Consider the following 18,308-nt stretch of genomic DNA (forward strand, 5'->3'; position numbering starts at 1 on the left):
TCCTTGTCGAAATAGACGAATAAACTCAAAAATTCCCTCGCGTTGATAAGGATAAATAACCTCAAAAATTTCCTTTGTATTGGGAAGGATAGATAACCTCAAAAATTTTCTTTGTATTGGAAGGGATATATAACCTCAAAAATTTCCTTTGTATTGGAAGGGATAGACAACCTCAAGAATTTTCTTTGTATTGGACCGGATAAATAACCTCAAAAATTCCCTTTCCGTCAGCCTGGACAAACCCAAAACGCAAAGAAACTCCACTTACGACATCCATCCTCATCCGAGTGATCGCCACAGTCATCCTGTCCGTCGCAACGGAACTGTTTTCTGATGCACTTGAAGTTATGACAGGCGAACTCCTGGCTGGTGCAGGGCTTGTACCTAGAGTTGCAGAACTTCCCTTCATCGCTACCGTCTCCGCAATCGTTGTCATGATCGCAAAGCCAGTTCTGGTTCAGACAACGTCCATTATCGCAGGTGAATTGATTCTCAGCGCAGGGAGTGGGGGCTGGGCAATGATGCAAGGTCACATTCTCATCAGCCCCATCGACGCAATCTGGGTCCCCATCGCAGAGCCACTTCTTGGGTATGCATTGTGCCCTGTTCCAGAGTTTGTTCGCTGTACAAGTGAACTCTGTCTCCTCATCACACTTTCTGTCATTGCACTGATGCCTCTCATCCTCATCGGAGCTGTCCAGGCAGTCGTTGTCCCCATCGCAGATGTAGATCCTGGGTATGCAGTTCCCATTGTCACAGGTGAACAGATCCCCGAAGCAGGTTCTACCTTCACTCTGGCAGTAGCCTGGTGGCTCGTCGCTGCCATCAAGACAGTCATCATCCCCATCGCAGTACCAAGTGGCTGGGATGCATCTGTGATTTGGACACCTGAAGCTGTTCTGTGGGCAGGTCCTCTGGGCGCAGTGCACAGGATTCTCATCGCTGTTATCCCCACAGTCGTTGTCACCGTCACAAAGCCAGTACGGTTCCACGCAGATATTGGTTTTCTCGCATTTCAGGTGATTAGGGGGACACGTGGTGTTCATGGGACAGCGTTCGTGGGTCTCGTCCGAGGTGACGTTGTCCTTGCAGTCGTTGATCCCGTTGCAGACCAGGTGCTGGGAGATGCAACGATGATTGGCACATGTGAACTCGCCCTGAGCGCACGGGGGATAGACGCAACCCTCTTCGTCGCTACCGTCACGACAGTCGTTCTCGTGATCGCATTTCCAGGTCTTGAAGATGCATCTACCGTTGTTGCACCTGAACTCATTGGGACTGCAGGAATGGTGGGAACAGTAGTTGGTGTCCTCGTCGGAACCGTCCCCGCAGTCGTCGTCGCTGTCGCAGGCCCACATCCTCGAGATACAACGACCGTTTCTGCAGGCGAACTTGCTGGAGTCGCAGGTGACGTTCTTGGGCACACACATTCTATCTTCGTTCACCAGCCGGCTGTTGTCGTCGCACTTGCACTCGACGGATCCATTGACGCCTGGATGGCAGGACTGATCGCAGCCACCGTTGGAAATGTTGCAAGGATTCACTTTGCACTGCTGTCTAGCTGGAGAGTAGATGTGTAGGTCCCTTGGGGAGTCCTCTAATCGCTTGACCAGCTCCACCTTGTTGGCTCCAGTGTGCTTCTCGGCGCGATAGACGCCTCGCAGCTGGAGGTCGGTCCAATAAATGTGTTCCCGAAAGACGGTTATAGCGAATGGGTATATGGTGGCACTGACCAGGACTTGACGGTTTTTGCCGTCCAACTCGGAACGTTCGATCTTCTCACGAACAGCGTCGGTCCAGTAGAGCATACGGTCGTCATAGTCGATAGCTAGACCACTTGGCTGAGAAAGGTCCTTGTCGATGATGGCTTTCTTCAGTGAACCAGCCATCGTGGTTCTGAAGATCTTGCCCGAGGTGCCAAACTGTCCCCAATCGGTGAAATATAGGGATCCATTGCAAGGATCAACGACGATAGCTCTGGGCCTGTCTACCCTGGCTATCATCACCAAGTTCGAGCCATCGATATCCATCGCGTAGATGCTGTTGTTCCGTGAGTCTGTCCAGTAGACCTTTTTCTGGGTCCAGTCGTACGAGATCCCCTCGGGATTGATTCCTTTGCTGATCAACGTGTGAATCTCGGACGCTGATGGATTATCCGCCTGCATCCACGCGATCTTGGCCCAGGGCCTGATCTGCGTGAACAGCAGCCGTTTGTCCTGATAGTCGAAATCCACGCCAACCACATTGGTCAGATTGCCCACCGAAGAGAATGGTACGCTGGTGTTCTGGGGATCCAGGCCTATGGCTCGAATCTCCGTTCTGGTGGCGAACACCAGATACTCGTCCACATTCTCACAGCTTTTACCATCCGCCGCTAACTTACCGACCGAGCAGTCGCACCTGTACTGGACCGAGCTCTCCTTGGGCAAGGCGAAACAGAGCTGCTGACAGCCAGCGTGTCCACTTGGCGAGCATGGATTGGTGGGATCGGCTGGTTGACTGTTCTGATCGAACATGACTATGTCCCGTAACTTGGGTAAATTGGATCTCACTGTTATAGGCAGGCTGATGTTTGCGCGCTTGCTGGCCTTGAACACTGTCGCCAAGTTTCTATCCACCCAGTACACATCGTTACCAAAGATGGCGACACCCATGGGATTAGGTAAATTCCGTCTGATGATCTCACGCTGGCCACCAGTGTACGAAACCTTCTGAATGGTGTCCTGTTTCGAGTCCACCCAATAGACATCGTGAGTGGCAAGATCAATGGTTATGTCCCTGGGTGTGCTGATGCCAGATGTGACAATAGGGGTCCAGTTGCTACCGTCCAGGTAAGCCTTACCCAATTTCGGGTACTGACCATAGTCTATCCAATATAGATACCGTTTGATGGGATTCACGGCCAATTCCCTGGGTGAATCGGTGGTCTTCTTCACAAGGACTTTTCTATTGCTGCCATCCAATTTGCACACCTCCACGTAATTGTCGTGTGGGAAGACATTAGTGAAGTAGATATTACCAGCTATCCAGTCGATGGCCAAGCCCCTGATGCCATTCGAGCCTATGCCCTGCTTGACCACGTGTTGCAACTCGGTGCCATTCGGCCTGATACGGAAGATCCCGTTCCAGATGCCTCTATTGAACTCCACCCAGTAGATCCAGTTCCCTGCGTAGTAGATGTCCACGTGGAGTATATGATGACCAACCCCAGTGATCGGGACCATAGCCTCTTTGGCGTCCTTCATGCTGTATCCTCTGGCCACGTCCAGCTGAGCCACCACGGCGAACGTTTTGAACGGCTCGCAGGTGGTGTCGCTGACTTTCCTGTACTCCATACCGCAGGCGCAAACTCTGGTGCCGCCTGAAGCAGGCAGACAGATCTGCTCGCAGCCACCGTTGTTCACGAAACAGGGATGATCACCAGTGACGCGTTTCTTGTAAATGGTTAAGGTCTTTAGCTCGGAGTCATTATCGATTATTGTCATAGGATTGCCCCCGTCGGGCAGATCGACCCTCTCGATTTTATCGTATCGTGGGTCCAGAAGATAGAGCCTGGACTCGTGTACAGCCAGCGCTTTGGGCAAGGCAATGTTCTCTGAAACGATCGTCCTACGATTTTGGCCATCGGTGGAGATAGCTATGATCAGGGCTGGGTACGAGGAGCTGAAGTAAACCGTCTTGCTGGGTATGTCTATCGTTATGGCCTCTGGTCTGTCGACATTGTCCACCAGGATGATGGGATTGGTGCCGTCCATGTTCACTCGACCGATCTTCATTGGGATCCCAAAGTTCCCTTCGTCCACCCAGAATATATGTCCCTCTAAGGGATCCACGCACATCGCCTTTGGCTTTGCTACAGAGGTCTTGTTGCCATCGTTTGCCAGTACGATCGTCCGGTATCTGATCTTGCCATCGACTTTTATGGCTTCGATGTTGGACGCAAACTTGTTGCCTATGAACAGGTTCCTGCCCAGCCAATCGAAAGCCATGGCCGAGGGTGCGCCCACGATTCCACTCTCCCCGGACGGACTTGGGAACTCGGTTCTGTTCCCTCCGCTGTAAGGTGTCGTGTAGATTGTACCGTTCTCGTCATCGTCGTCTTTGGTCTGCAACCAGTAGATCATTCGCTCCCTTCTGTCGTAGTCGATGAATCGTCCACCCTCGACACCCACCACAGGCGTTATATAGCCTGTCTTCGTGCTGCCTGGCACTAGGGAAATATCCACTATCTGGGAACCTCGTAGCACCATCAGATACGGCGTTTCCTCTTCCAGACACTGTCCACTAGGAAGCAGCCTGAATCCTACTTGGCACTTGCAACTGTAGCCTTGGGTGGTTGTGGGCGACAAGAGACACAGATGGGAACAGTTGGCGTTCGCACAAGGATTTGGTGTAATCGGTTGCAGCACTGGATGGTGGACATGAATGGACAAAGGCTGGGATATCAAGTGGGACACGACTGTTTGATTAGCTCCGTAGAACTTGTGGGCTGAGAGGACTCTGTTCAGTTGCCTGTCCGTCCAGTACATGGTGTCCTCGAACAGGGTCAAGGAATGAGGATGCAGAAGATAATGGGAGCTGGCCAATACTTGAATCCTCTTGGTGCCATCGTACAGGCAAGTGTCGATGAAGTCCAGCTTACTATCAGCAAAGTAGACCCTCTTGTTCGCTATGTCCAGAGCAAGCCCATTGGGCCAGTAAATCTTGGTGCTGATGATGGTGGACCTATTAGTGCCGTCCATACCGATTCTCTCGATTCGGGGATTCTCGCCCCAGTCCGTCCAGAACAGCCATCTTGCCTCTGGACTAGGATCCAGACACATGCCTCTCGGTTGGGTGATGTTCTCCTTCACCAATATCATTCGACTAGCGCCGGTCTCTTTGGCCACCTCGATGGTGTTCAGCTTCGAGTCTAGCCAGTACAGATTCTGACCGATCCAATCGTAAGCAAGACCTTCCACCAGGTCCAACCCTGTGGATATAACATCTTCAGGATCTGTCCCCCTGTCCAACCGCGATATCTTTTTCAGCTTCATATCCGACCAGAAGATCGTCCCAGTGTGCATGTTACTGGCAGTTGCAACAACATTTTCCACATTAATCGGTACCCTCTCCAGCGCCTGGTCTTGAAGATCCGCCACCAGGATCGTGTGCCTGTTCGATATGATCAGGAAAGCTGCGCTGTGATTGAACGCCTTGCAGGTGTGCTTGTCCTTCTCCATGCTGTATCCATCCACACAGTTACAGTAATAGCCCGCTTTCACGTTCATGCATACCTGGGAGCATCGTCCAGGTGGATCGCATTCGTTAATATCCTCACAAGTGTACCCATCCTTACTCAACTCCTCCCCAGCCGGACAGATGCACTGTTTGCCCATAGGTGTCTGGATGCAACTGTTGCTGCAGAATCCGTCTCTGTACCTGCACTCCTGGAAGTCGCAGCCTGCACCTTCGTCCGCGCCATTCGGGCAGTCGAACTTCCCGTCGCAAACGCTGGTCACATTTACACATTTATCGGTTACATTCGGACACTTCCATTGCTGGGACTCGCACTTGAACTCGGGCGACGTGCAAGCATGCAGCTCGGTGTCCTCGTCCGAGCCATCCCCGCAATCATCTTTACCGTCGCAGATGTACGCTTTGAACACGCATTTCTCGTTACGACACTTGTAGAATCCTGGCTGACAACCGATCTGCCCGCAAGGGGCCGGTTCGTCGGACTTATCCGGACAATCAGCGGTACCATCGCAATACCAGCTTTTGGGTATACATATAGCCGAGCTGACACACTGGAATTGCTTGTCGGTGTTACACTGATCGGGCGCCAACGAGGGACAGCCTACCTCATCGCTACCGTCATTACAATCCGAGATCCCGTCGCATTTGTACGAATCAAGAACGCACATTTTCTGATCGGCACACGTGAACTGTGTGCTCAGACAAGTCACAGGCGGACAGTCCATCTCGTCCTGCTGATCGAAGCAGTCGTTATCTCCGTCGCAGACCCAGGACTGCGGGATGCAATGTCCTGACCTGGGACAGGTGAACTGAAAGTAGGAGCATGTCTTCGCCACGCAAAACTCGCCCTCGTCAGAGCTGTCCCCGCAATCGTTCTCCGAGTCACACCTCCAGGTATTCGGTATGCACCTGTTGTTCGCGCAGGCGAACTGGTTGCTGCTGCAGGTCACGTTTGGGCACCCAGCCTCGTCGCTATAATCCCCGCAATCGTTCTCAGAGTCGCAACGGAAGCTCATCGGCACGCATCTACCGGATCTACACTGAAACTCGTTGGGCCCACAGGTGGGTTTGGTGCAATTCTGCTCGTCGCTGTCGTCCAGACAGTCGTTCTCGCCGTCGCAGACCCAGGTGTGCGGTACACACCTCTGATTCGCGCAGGTGAAGTCCCAGGCATTTGGGCAGGACTCCTGGGGCGGTTCAGAGTCCGGATCGGATGCGCAGGTCCTACCATTCGGCTGAAGACGTTGCCCATAGGGGCAGCCGCAGACTCGAGTCAATCTTCCGGTTCCGTATCGGTTAGTGTTGTTATAGGGGACAGCAAAGCATAGTTTCTCGCAGCCACCGTTGTTGATGGAGCAAGGATGATCGGGGCGTGTGGATTGTATGTCGCGGCTGAACACTTTCACCCCGTAGAGCCTATTGCTGGCTGGTTCCCGGACCAGAATTGACTCTTGCTCGCCGGTCTCTTTGTGGAGTCGAATTATAGCGTCCAGTCGCCAGTCGGTGATGTACATCCACTCGTCATGGATAGCTAACGAAAACGGATGCCTGATCAGCCTGGAGTTCACTGTACGAACATCCGTGCCGTTTAGGTTAGAGTGCTGAACGTGATCCAGCAAGGCGTCGCACCAGTACAGCCTGTCCTTGATGAAATCGATGGCCAAGCCGTTCGGCCAACCCAAGGTTAGATTTCTAAAGACTATCAGATTGGAACCGTCTGTATGGGCTCTGCTGATGTTCGCCGGCCGGTCCCATTCGGAGAAGAAAATATAACCATGATTGGGATGGATCACTATCGCTCTGGGTCGTTTCAAGTTTTTCAACAGTGTCCGTCGGTATGTCACATTTTGGGTACTGAGGACGTTCAAGGTTCCTTTCCGTGAGTCGACGTAATAGAGATTTTTCGCCGCCCAGTCGACCGCCAAGCCCTCCACACCTTCGTTCTGGCTGGCCAATACGATCTCCCGACCGGTGCCGTTCTGATGAATCCTATAGATCACATCCTGGAGGACGTCGCTATAATAGATGTACGGATCGTGGGCGTCGTAGTCCAATCCGACGAATCTGGCTCGTCTTGAAACCACAGGCAAGATGGCGTCGCTGAAACCCTCCATCACGGGGTCCAATACTCTACCTTTGATGAACCTCTGCTGAGAGTACATCAGAAACTCTTGAACTAAGTTGCAGTTCCTTTGGTCGCTAGACAGCCTCCACCCAATGTCACAGGCACACCTGTAACCCAGTCTGTTCTCCTGATCGCTGGCTGCGGTCACGATGCACATGTGCTGGCAGCCGCCATTGTTGTTCCCGCAAGGATTCGAAACTTTTCGCTGAATCAACGGACTCAGAGCCTTGATCGACTTCGCGTCTCTCATCTTATACACCGTTTGCAAGGAGAAGTCTCCCTGATTCTTGTCCATGCTCATGATAGCCTGCTTGGTGCTGTCCGTCCAGTAGATCTTGTTCTCGAAGAGCGTGAGTCTTGTCGGGGAAGGGGTGTGCGATCCCCTGAGCACCATGACTCTGTTCTTTCCCATGTAGTTCGCGGTCTCGATGTAATCCAACTGGGAATCGCACCAGAAGATCCTCCTTGCGATTATGTCCACCGCTACGCCAGATACCTTGTAAGCTGCCTCGGAGATAACTGGAAAAGCTGATGTGCCATCCATATTCGCCCTTAAGACCTGCTTGCTGTCTGCTATGAACATCAAGCCCACCGTCGGGTCCAGGCCAATGTCCGCTGGATTAGTTAAGTTCGAGCCCAAAGCGATGCCGTGGTACCTTCCATCCAACTCGAACACGTCGATCTTCTGAACAGCAGAGTCCACAACGTACAGCTTCTCCCCTATCCAATCCACGGCGATCGCCACTGGCCCCCAAGAACTGGGCAACGAGATGTCCACATTCGCGCCCGTGTCCTTGCCATTCAATGGCTGTGAGTGCACCTTTCTGGTCTTCACGTCACTCCAGAACAACAGATCCCTGTAATAGAGGTAGTCCACCCCACTAGCGCTAGTCGCGTTCACCACGATGCTACGGTCTTCGCCGGTTGGGGACATTCTGTACACAGCACGCTCCTGTGCGACCAACAGCTCCAGACCAACGCTGTCCGCGTGCACCACTGCTCGACATTTGTGCCGACCCTCGATCATGTAACCCGGGGCGCAGCTGCAAAAATACGACCCGTCAATGTTCTTGCACAGCTGCTCGCAGAAACCCCATTCCGAGCACTCGTCACGATCTGTCGACGGAAAGAGTAACTGTACATAATTTTAATTCACAGGGTAAATCGTCTGGACTATAGGTGAATTGATAGAGATAAAAGAAACGTACCTACACACGTTCTTGAGTCGTTTGATAGAACCCTGCCCTCGGGACAGTAGCAAGCTCCTCCCATGAGAGAAGCCTGACACTTGTACTGACATCTAAGTAAATTGCACATGCTCGTTGCTGTGAACAGACAGAGAAGTGATTCAAGTTCATTATATTTCCACGTGTACGTACCAGTTCTGCGTTAGTATGTAGGATTTGAAAGATCAGGGTTAACGTACCTCCTCTGAATATCCATATTTAGGCATATTAATTGAAATAAAAAATTTAACGTTAGTAATTGTCAAGTTGGGCTATATACTGTGAAGGTTCCATTACTACATTTCCGTTGTAACCTATTTGCGCATGCGTGTTAATTGTATATGTAATGCCATAGATTTTCCAACCTAATGACACGTGGTGTTTGTGACGTTACCTTAATGCGTTCCCTGATTTCCTATTATAGAAAAGACATGGGGGTTTGATAATTTTTTTTTATTTTTGCAGTATTATGACTCATGTAAACACGGAAGGCTAGTAAACTGTTCACTCTCAAGGTTCACTTTTCATTAAAAAGTGAAACATCAGTTTCTGGTGCTATGAGTAACTAGAAGAGACCATTGCCTCCAGTTCTGAGCAGTGTGAATTGACAATGAATGAGAGTGGTATTTACAGCAAGCAGCTTCTTCGTCGGTGCCATCTTCACAGTCAGACTTCCCATCGCATAGCTGGGAACGGTCGATACACAGAGGTTTGTCATCTGGTGCACCCTTTGGGCACATGAACTTATTTCCAGGACACACAGTCACAGTACAGGACTTCTCATCAGAACCATCTTCGCAGTCCTTGTATCCATCGCAGTGATAAGATTTGGGTATGCACAGGGCATTGGCACATCTGAATTGGTTGATGGAGCACCCTGGGAAGCCTGAAATGATTTCCAATGAAAGATTCAAGTTTCTGATTAAGTTACAATTGGACTACAAACATATATGAGAATGATTTAGAGAAACTGGAATCCAACAGGAATTTCTTTATCTGATTAAAGACCCTATCAGATTTTACGTAACATAAAATCTATAAAATCTATACTGTACTGAGTTTTAAACAGTCATGTGTACACTATAAAATGTATAAAGTCTGCAATCCAGTTATGATTTATAGTTCATGCTGCCAAGAAAAGGCATGACATACTGCAATTCTCCTCGTCGCTGTTGTCTCCACAATCATCCTTGTAATTACATCTGGATGACTTTTCGATACAACGGTGCGTGGTATTGCACCTGAACTGGTCCAACCTGCAGGCTGGCTTCGCGTATTCGCACTTCTCCTCGTCCCGACCGTTCCGACAGTCCAGATAACCATCGCACTCTTTCTCCTTTGGGATACAGAGCTCTGGGTTCGTGCCACCGCACCGGAAGTCATCCGGCTGGCATTTCCTGTAAACTATACAACAATTTTCATATTTTAACCTCTCTGTCAAGGACACTGGAGAACTAAAGATGAGACCAGCGTGAGAAGAGTTGCGAAACTCCAAGATTAATTATAGGAAATGATCCAATATGAAAGTTTCTCTTATCAGTGGCAAATAATGTATAGGATTCTCTAATCATTACAGTATTAAATGCAGTATACAAAACTGTGGAGTGTAATAATGTGTCATTGTACACATCTATGTTGTCGGAGATGCGACTGCACGTAAGAGTTCTAAGATAGATCCATCAGTATCAACTTGTTGCGCAGAAAAAAAAGATCCCTACTACTAAGAAATGGGAGATGACCCTCATCGCTATAAAGATCATGACCTTGGTCTGGATTCAAACTGTATCTTCTGCATACTGAGTGATAATGTGCTTCGTTTCACTTCATTTCCAGCAATATCAGTAGTTTACAAAATACTGTAGATATCAAACTATGAATGACGCGTTAACGCTCTATGCATAAATAATTGATGATACTCACTGCAGCCAGCTTCGTCGGTGCCATCGACGCAATCGACAGTTATGTCGCATCGTTGATGGGGAGGTATACAATAAGTCTTATTGAAAATATACTGGCCACAGGTGATCTGTCCAGGTGGGCACTCAGGCCATGCTGGAAAAACGAATTCGGCTTATTAACAATCAAATATCATCATTGGCTGTGCTTTTATTAATCTAAAGTGTAACTTGATTACGACATTTAATTCCCTTATTGATTTTGTGTATAATGGATGTGTGCTGTTAATCAATATGGGCATGTAATCACGTGGACACTAAGGAATGCATTGCTCGAGTCGATTATCTAATTACCATTTACACGTTCAGTGTCAATCCCTACCGAGTTTTTGTAGCTGTCTTACCGAATAATTATATGTAGAAAGGAATGATTAACAAGAATTCTTCCCAATGCTGAAAAGTTTTTAAATATTTGTGCTAATAAATAATACTGAAGGTACTGACACCATTGAGAATATTACACACTATACTAGTACAAGTGATATTAAAATTTTTAGACAACATTCGTCATAAAATTAATTTTCTATTATACTATTTTTTTTAAAAAACAGACTGTTCTTTTTTTATTTAGCTATCACCTGTCAGATTTTGCTGTTCTTTTGTCATTCGTGACAATGTAATGTTCCATCATCGCTAATGGCGACTGAGATACGATGCTCGATAAACAATATTGTTCACGCGAGGGTCAGCAGTTACCAGATTTTACAACAATCGTAGATTACAGGCAATAAAAAAAAAAAAGAACAAAGATTACGTGACCCGTCGAACGTATATACTATCGCACGAAACATGCAAAAATCGTCTCCCGGAAGTGTTTCTCTAATGAAACGCAATTTTCATTCTTTTACATGCACTTCCGCCTGTACAATAGAACGTGGAGAATCCTCGACTGAAAATAATACTCACGGCATGACTGGAATTCATCTTCGGCGCTTTCGCAGTCTTTTTGATAATTGCACACTAGGGAGGCCGGTATACAGGTGCCATCGAGGCACTTAAAGCTGTTGCTGCCGCATCCACTGCCATCGGCTGTAAAACACAGAAAATAACGATTGTTACCCACAATAATCCAAAGAACAATAACAGTACTAACGTTATCTATCAATATTTTCGACCAATATCGACCACCATCGCTAGAAACGCGTTTCAAACTGAAAGGACTTTACGAGACATCGAACGACTCAGGATTTTCTACCCTTCATTCGGAACCATGGAAATTTCCACTAAGAAGATGGACTATCCAATCGATAAGTAAAGAATTTGCTAGGATTCGTTAAAGCAATAGCTAAGAACGAAACGTGACTCGATGCATCTATGGCGTGATAGGTGAAAGGTTCAATGGATGCCGGCTAGTTTCCTCTCCGGGTATATACCCAGAGAGTATCCTGGTGAGCACGCGACCGAAAAGGATCCGTTTCACGGAACAGGGCTTCTCCTGGTTCGTTTGCATTCTGTCCGTTTCACAAACAGGATGACACCGATTACAGCCTTTGACGCCGCCGCGAACCTGTTCCAGCGAAGGAAGTAATTCAGATGCACGTTAGAATTAGAGACGGCAGTCGAGACGCACTAAATCATCCCAAAAGAGGCTGTAAATCCTCCATTTCAAATTTCTATCGAACTTCAGAACCGGTTACAGAATCTAGTCGTGCTTTATCATATCCTTGAATCATGAAAAATGTAACTTTTACAAAGGGTAGAGCAGGATAAGGGGGTCAACAGTGCCCTTGGACCAATTTGGATCTACGATACACCATTCGATAGCTTAACAAAAACAAATAATCCGTACCAAGTTTTAACCCTCTATTTCCATCAGGAGGGTAGTAACAGGGAAAATTCGGATTATCGAGTTTTCCATTATTTCCTCTATTTAATGGGATGCAAAAATTCTGTAAAAAATCTGGTAGATAGTGCTCATCGGAACATGTATTTGAGAATTTTTTGCGATTTTTTGGTTGAGAATGTTGTTAAAGTTCTAGTTGCGAAAAATCAGAAACGCAAATAGCTTTGAATAGACAAGGTCACTTTGATTATCATTTTCACTAAAACTTTTAGTAGAGACCTTCAGTTGATTTTAAAAATGATTGTAAATTTGAAATAGAGACTACGTAGTCAGCTGTTGGATATTTTGATCCTGTTTCTCGGGTGAAACTCATTCGTCGATCATTACTCGATCATTCCAGCAATGGTTCGGCGTAGAAACTTCGAAATGGCCAATTAATCTGTGGAAATCGTTCGGAATATTCGAAAACCGATGACACTGATTTCGCCGCACGAGATACTAGTGTGCAAAAGATGACAGCCACGATTAAGTTAATGTTACGCTGTTTGAGGATGGATCTTGGTTAACGCGCTAGTTGACGGGCGTCACATATACTGGGTGTCCATAACTGAACTGACAAAAACCTTCATATTTGATACTTTCGGCCAAAAATATCCTGTACACGATGAATCTGTGTCAATTTGTTAAAGAAGCAAAACAAACGTGCGATACAATAAGAACATTTTTCTTAATTATGGAACACCCTTACACATGTAACGGTCTTCAATTTCTCATAATTAGACTGTGGACGTTCACGTAAATTCTAATTTTCATCGTCTACTCTTTTACAGAAAAATAATTTAATACAGGGTGACATAAATGTAACTCATCTTTGTGCTTCAACATTATAAAAAAAAGATTACATTATCAATTAATGGTATAATTTTTCAAAACACACACATAGAGTGTAATTTATATGCGAGTCAAAAATGACCCAGCCTTCGGCAGTCGTATCTCTTTTCCCCATTCGAGGAGTCGATATCACAAAGTTAATCATTACTGGCGTCGTTACATAACCTCATTGGATTTTTCTACAAATTGAAACTTTTTCGATGTACATTACTTTTGTGTCACCCTCTATAATAATAAAATAACTTTCACGTCAATATCACCAGATGTTCCAGTATAGTGAATTTATCAAAAAACAGTGGCAAGTCTAATAAAGACCTCGAATTTTACTAAATAGGATGCTTTCGGTAAAATTGGGCAAATTTCCATTAGAACGCCGCACGTGTGCGCAACGGCCAATCACAATTACCCGCGTAATTGCACTGGCGGGAATCACAAAATTTCAGGCGCGTTTCCTCCACGAATCTCGATGTATGCAACCAGAGATGATCAAAGATGTTATCCAAGACGAGGTAAGATCGCTTTCTTTTTCTTTTTCGTTTATCGAGGGGATTTTTCCGTTTCGTTGCGTGTGGAAGAGAGCGCTGTGTTGCGCGTTTCGTTCGGTCGGGAGAATGAAAAATGATGAGGAAAGAACGCCGGAGAGACCGTGGATGGGAGACAGAACGGTACCGACTGGCACCGTGGCAGATAGAATCTCAATGGAATCTAGTTGGAATCGGTTATCTAGCACGTTCCCCTGCCCGCCCGTATATGTGCATCCTTTCAAGGATAACGTCAAACAGGACACGGCTTAACCTTTCTCGTCCGATGACGTACCCTCGATAAGAGGAGCCTTTTTCAAACCTGGCAATTACGGGGATCTATAGTGTCGAAGGAAACTTCTTTTTTTCTCCGTTTTGCGACACGCAATAACACTGTTCGAAAATTGTTAATTAAAAATATTCTATTGTCTGTTATTAATATTTTAATTAAAATAATTCTCTATGTTATTGTTAGTTTGTCCAATTCATCAAAGAAATTTACCTACAATTAAAACAAAACCGATAAATTTCTTTGATGAACTTTTTACAAGCTAATAATACAGAGAATTATTTTAACTGAAACATTAATAACAGACAATATATTATATGCACCACTTCTTTTTATGTATTTATTTAGAATTAATAAAACAGGATAGAAATTCACAGAAACATTATTATTATTAATTATTATTGGTATTATTATTACAATACAAAATGGGTAAGATTACGTACCAGAGGACACAAATGTGGATAGTAACAAGTGATCACGATACGAGAGGTATTACGAATATTTTGGCAATTTTAGCTTGCGATCCAGAAATATTTTCGTGATCCTGGTCACGGTTCAACGGCAAACGTGTCCCCGACGAGAAAACAAGTGGTACCGCTGGAAGGGCAGTTTGGCGTTACGGAGACGTGCGCACGTTTCGCGAACGTTTCATACACGAATCAATTTAAAAATAATTGTTCTCTTTTTGGTTATCAAATTTTAAAGAATCTTGCAAAATTATTGGAGATAACTGCGTGCACCTGATAACCGCGAGTAAGCTTCGCAAACACTATGTTTCACGTTTGCACGAAGAATATCTCATACACCGGGTGGGCCATTAATAATGAACATCGAAACTGTTTCTGCTGGTAATTGAAGGTAAGCAAAAGTAACTGTAGCAGATTTACGTCTAAGGTGGGTACACAAGAAAGCCTTATACAGGGGGTCTCAATGGTTATGAACGTATAAATTATTATATGTTGATACTGAAAATTCAGAGAGGTGGCTGAAGGTGGTCTACGTGATAATAGGGACTTCTTTAATCATTTTTCATATCTTCGACAGAAATAATTTATATGTCCATACTTCATGGGACACCCTGTATATAGAGTACACACACGACTGGGAACAAGCTGTACCCTTAAGATAGAAATAGAAAGAAACGCCAGAGGACGTTGTTGTTCCTGTCGTACACTTTTATGCATCGGTGCACCTGAAGAGTGCTGTTGCATCTCCTTTTCTTGTACACACTACATATTTCTGAGTGCATTGATCGATGCAGTTATTCACTCTCTACAAAAAAGTATCGAGGTATGTACGCCTTAAAGCTACTAGTTTCGAAGTTATTCCAAGTTTGAATTCCCTCAACTGTCCCAATCCATCAGCACACTTTCTCCGTTGTCTATAAGTGCCCACCCCATGGCGTCTAAGTGTAAATGAGAGCACCACTAAATTGTAGTAAAATAGTTGCAAAATTCGATAATATAGAGCTCTGAAAGCCCCCGCCAGATTACCTGAAAGCAAAGTGACTTGTTCTGTTGGCCTACCACACAGGTTTATGGACCATTTATCTTATCAGAATCATCCATCTCAAGAACTGTGTGTTTTGGCCAGGCTGCAAAAGCTTTGTTCCTCTGCTGGATGTTTCTTCCACTTTATCATAAAAGGTTCCACCGATTTTCTAAATGAAACCCCACAACTGTGGGTTGGACGTGGCAGGCCTACCTCAATGGCTAGACCAATCACTAGATCTCACTTGGGGTCTGCCAACAACCATGTCTATGTGCCATCTAGGCCCCAAGTTGGGCTATCACAAAAGCCCTTGGTCCAGTGATTCACGACTTGTTAAACAAGATCTGGGGATTGTTTGTAAGAATAGAGCATCCATCCTTAACATCTGATAGAGATGGGGCTAACCACATCATACCTACAAACATTGCCCCCACTTTCCAAAAGTGCTTAATCTCCAGCAAACAATGTGTCATTCTTGCTCTACTGATTCAGTACAAACCTAGGGCTCTGTAATTACTGATAGTCATAATCTTCTACGAAAGCTTACAGCCCTCTTGCAATACTCACAGAACCCAAATGGGAAGCTAGATCCACTTTAAAATACACGATTCCGTTAAAAAAAAAAGGTTGACCTTCACATGACCTCTATGCGTCCACATCAGAAAGTCTGCCCCCCAATAACTATTAAACTTTTCTCCGAAACATTTTTCACTATCATCGACAGTTTCGCAGATACATTCGACTGGCTCGATTCATTTGGGACACCCTATACGTATATTTGTGTCTCTCCGCCGCGCGCACAGGTTGCGAATTTTCTCATCTCCGTCGCGTCGTCGTGAACGGAGGACCGTGTGTACCGGTGGAGAGAGGGGCGGAGAGAGGGACGGAGAGGCTAGGCCGAGAAAAAGAGAGAAGGCGAGCGCTGGGGCAGAGTGGGGCGGGGCGGGGGGAAAGGGGCGGGGTGCACCGCGCTCCGTACCAGGCGGTGCGCCCTGGTACCGACGGCAGAGAGGCAGATAGGTAGACGCGCGGGACTCGCCAAGAGACACGATCACCAAGTCTCCTCGGTTCTGTAGAAGAGGAGAGGACTCCGTGTGAAGAGAGAGAGAGAGGAAGACGGAGCGAAGTGCACTCGCCTACCTTCGTTCCTCGGATCTTTTTCTTTATGTGTGTAGGATTCTTTTTTTTTCCTCTCTCTCTCCTTCTACCGTTTTCTTTTGCTACGGATCCTCTCTCGCCACACGACCTTCTCTCTAGCCGAGAGAGCCTCGGATAGAGGAGGCTCATCCCGAGGTGATACAACGTGTGCTTTTTGAATAATTCAGGACCCCCAGCTTTTTGGCCTTCAATCTTCTTACAATTGCCACTCTCTGACCACTTTGAAAATATTCGATACATGATCTTTGCTTGGTTCTGTGGATATGATTCTTGGATTTTTTTATATTAAACCTTCTGTCCAGTCCCTAAGCTCAGAGTCCCCTCACCTGAAAATGCCCCTTCCAGTGTGGGTTCAGTGGGTATTGAAGTTGATTTATCTTTCTGATGTTACTTAATTCAATGAGTGAGAATAGTAGTGGTAGATAGGGATCCAAATCTTCGAACTAATTCTCTGGGTTTTTTTTTATATTAACCATTTTGCACGATGTGTGGGTCTTAAGAGCCCTGAGCCTATTTAGCTGGTAATCTTGATTTATCTTAATACCTGATTAATCTAACATGAGTAAAAATAGTATTGTTAGATAGTTTTAGACGGATTGTTGGCGAAAATTTGGCACAGTTTTTTTAGTGAAGTAAACCTAATGAACGGATACTCATGAGCACTATGAGTAGTTATGGTGTATTGTGTACGAGATATTGGTTTTGTTGGACGTGTTAATGCAAATGGGTCTGAGCTAACCAGTTAGGTGACTGGACCAGGGTCTTTAGTACCATGTGTCCAATTCACGTCTAGTGGAATATACTATTTTCTACAGACGAAGCTGGTGTCTACGGGTCTGTGCACCGTGTCTGTCTCAACAGACAGAACATCCTCTACTGCCTGCGATTGTTCCTACAGGAAACAGCGGTTAGTGGACAGACAGGGTGGTTTATTCTAGCATTTGGAATCACTCGAACTGGAAACTTTATGCCTTAGAAAATATGTGGGTTACTATTTCCCTGTGAATTTTATACTTGTGGAATTTATTTAATTACGAACATATTGAAAGTTAGAATTTTAAGAATAAAGATAAGTCGTTGTGACAAGCATAGTTTATACGTTTATCTAAATTATGCAGAATTATGACACTAACGGCAATTTATATCTTATCAGCCTAATCTTGAGGATCTAGGAGAACCATCCTAGGACTAACACCATCCTAAACCTAGCTACTGCGGCCACATCCACTGCCATCGACCATAAAGCACCGAAAATAATGATTATTTTCGACAATAATCCAAAGAACAATAACAGTACTAACATTATCCATCAATATTTTCGACCAATATTGACCACTATCACTAGAAACGCGTTTTAAAGTGAAGGGATTTTAGAAGACGTTGAACACCTCGGCTCAAGAATTTCTACCTTGCATTCGTTACTAAAGAGTCTCTAAAAAGAATCTTTATTTACTCACTATTTGCAAATTGATCTATAAGGATCTACGTCAATCTAGAATTCCCTTTTTTTCGAAAACTTTCAATGTCCATGTATAGTGTTTTATTCCGGATTTTTCGTGGGTTCTCGCCATCTTTAATGGGTTCGTCGAGTGTTAACTTTGATTTGGTAATTAGCCAATAGTGTCTGACGA

General features: G+C 45.8%; 1 protein-coding gene across 1 annotated transcript in view; it reads right to left on the bottom strand.

Annotated features, from left to right (window-relative positions):
• The window catches only part of LOC107187070 (low-density lipoprotein receptor-related protein 2), a 43,883-nt gene that overhangs the window by 6,167 nt on the left and 19,408 nt on the right, over positions 1–18,308 (bottom strand). Inside the window, exons 2-7 of the mRNA XM_015575068.1 lie at positions 11,451–11,573; positions 10,510–10,641; positions 9,742–9,993; positions 9,221–9,475; positions 8,572–8,688; positions 260–8,479 (exon numbers count right to left, since the gene is read on the bottom strand). Of these exons, the coding sequence (XP_015430554.1) occupies positions 260–8,479; positions 8,572–8,688; positions 9,221–9,475; positions 9,742–9,993; positions 10,510–10,641; positions 11,451–11,573 (9,099 nt within the window). The remainder of the gene's footprint in view (positions 1–259; positions 8,480–8,571; positions 8,689–9,220; positions 9,476–9,741; positions 9,994–10,509; positions 10,642–11,450; positions 11,574–18,308) is intronic.

The sequence above is a fragment of the Dufourea novaeangliae genome, unplaced genomic scaffold (assembly GCF_001272555.1).
Source record: "Dufourea novaeangliae isolate 0120121106 unplaced genomic scaffold, ASM127255v1 scaffold96, whole genome shotgun sequence".
Taxonomy (NCBI): Eukaryota; Metazoa; Arthropoda; class Insecta; order Hymenoptera; family Halictidae; genus Dufourea; species Dufourea novaeangliae.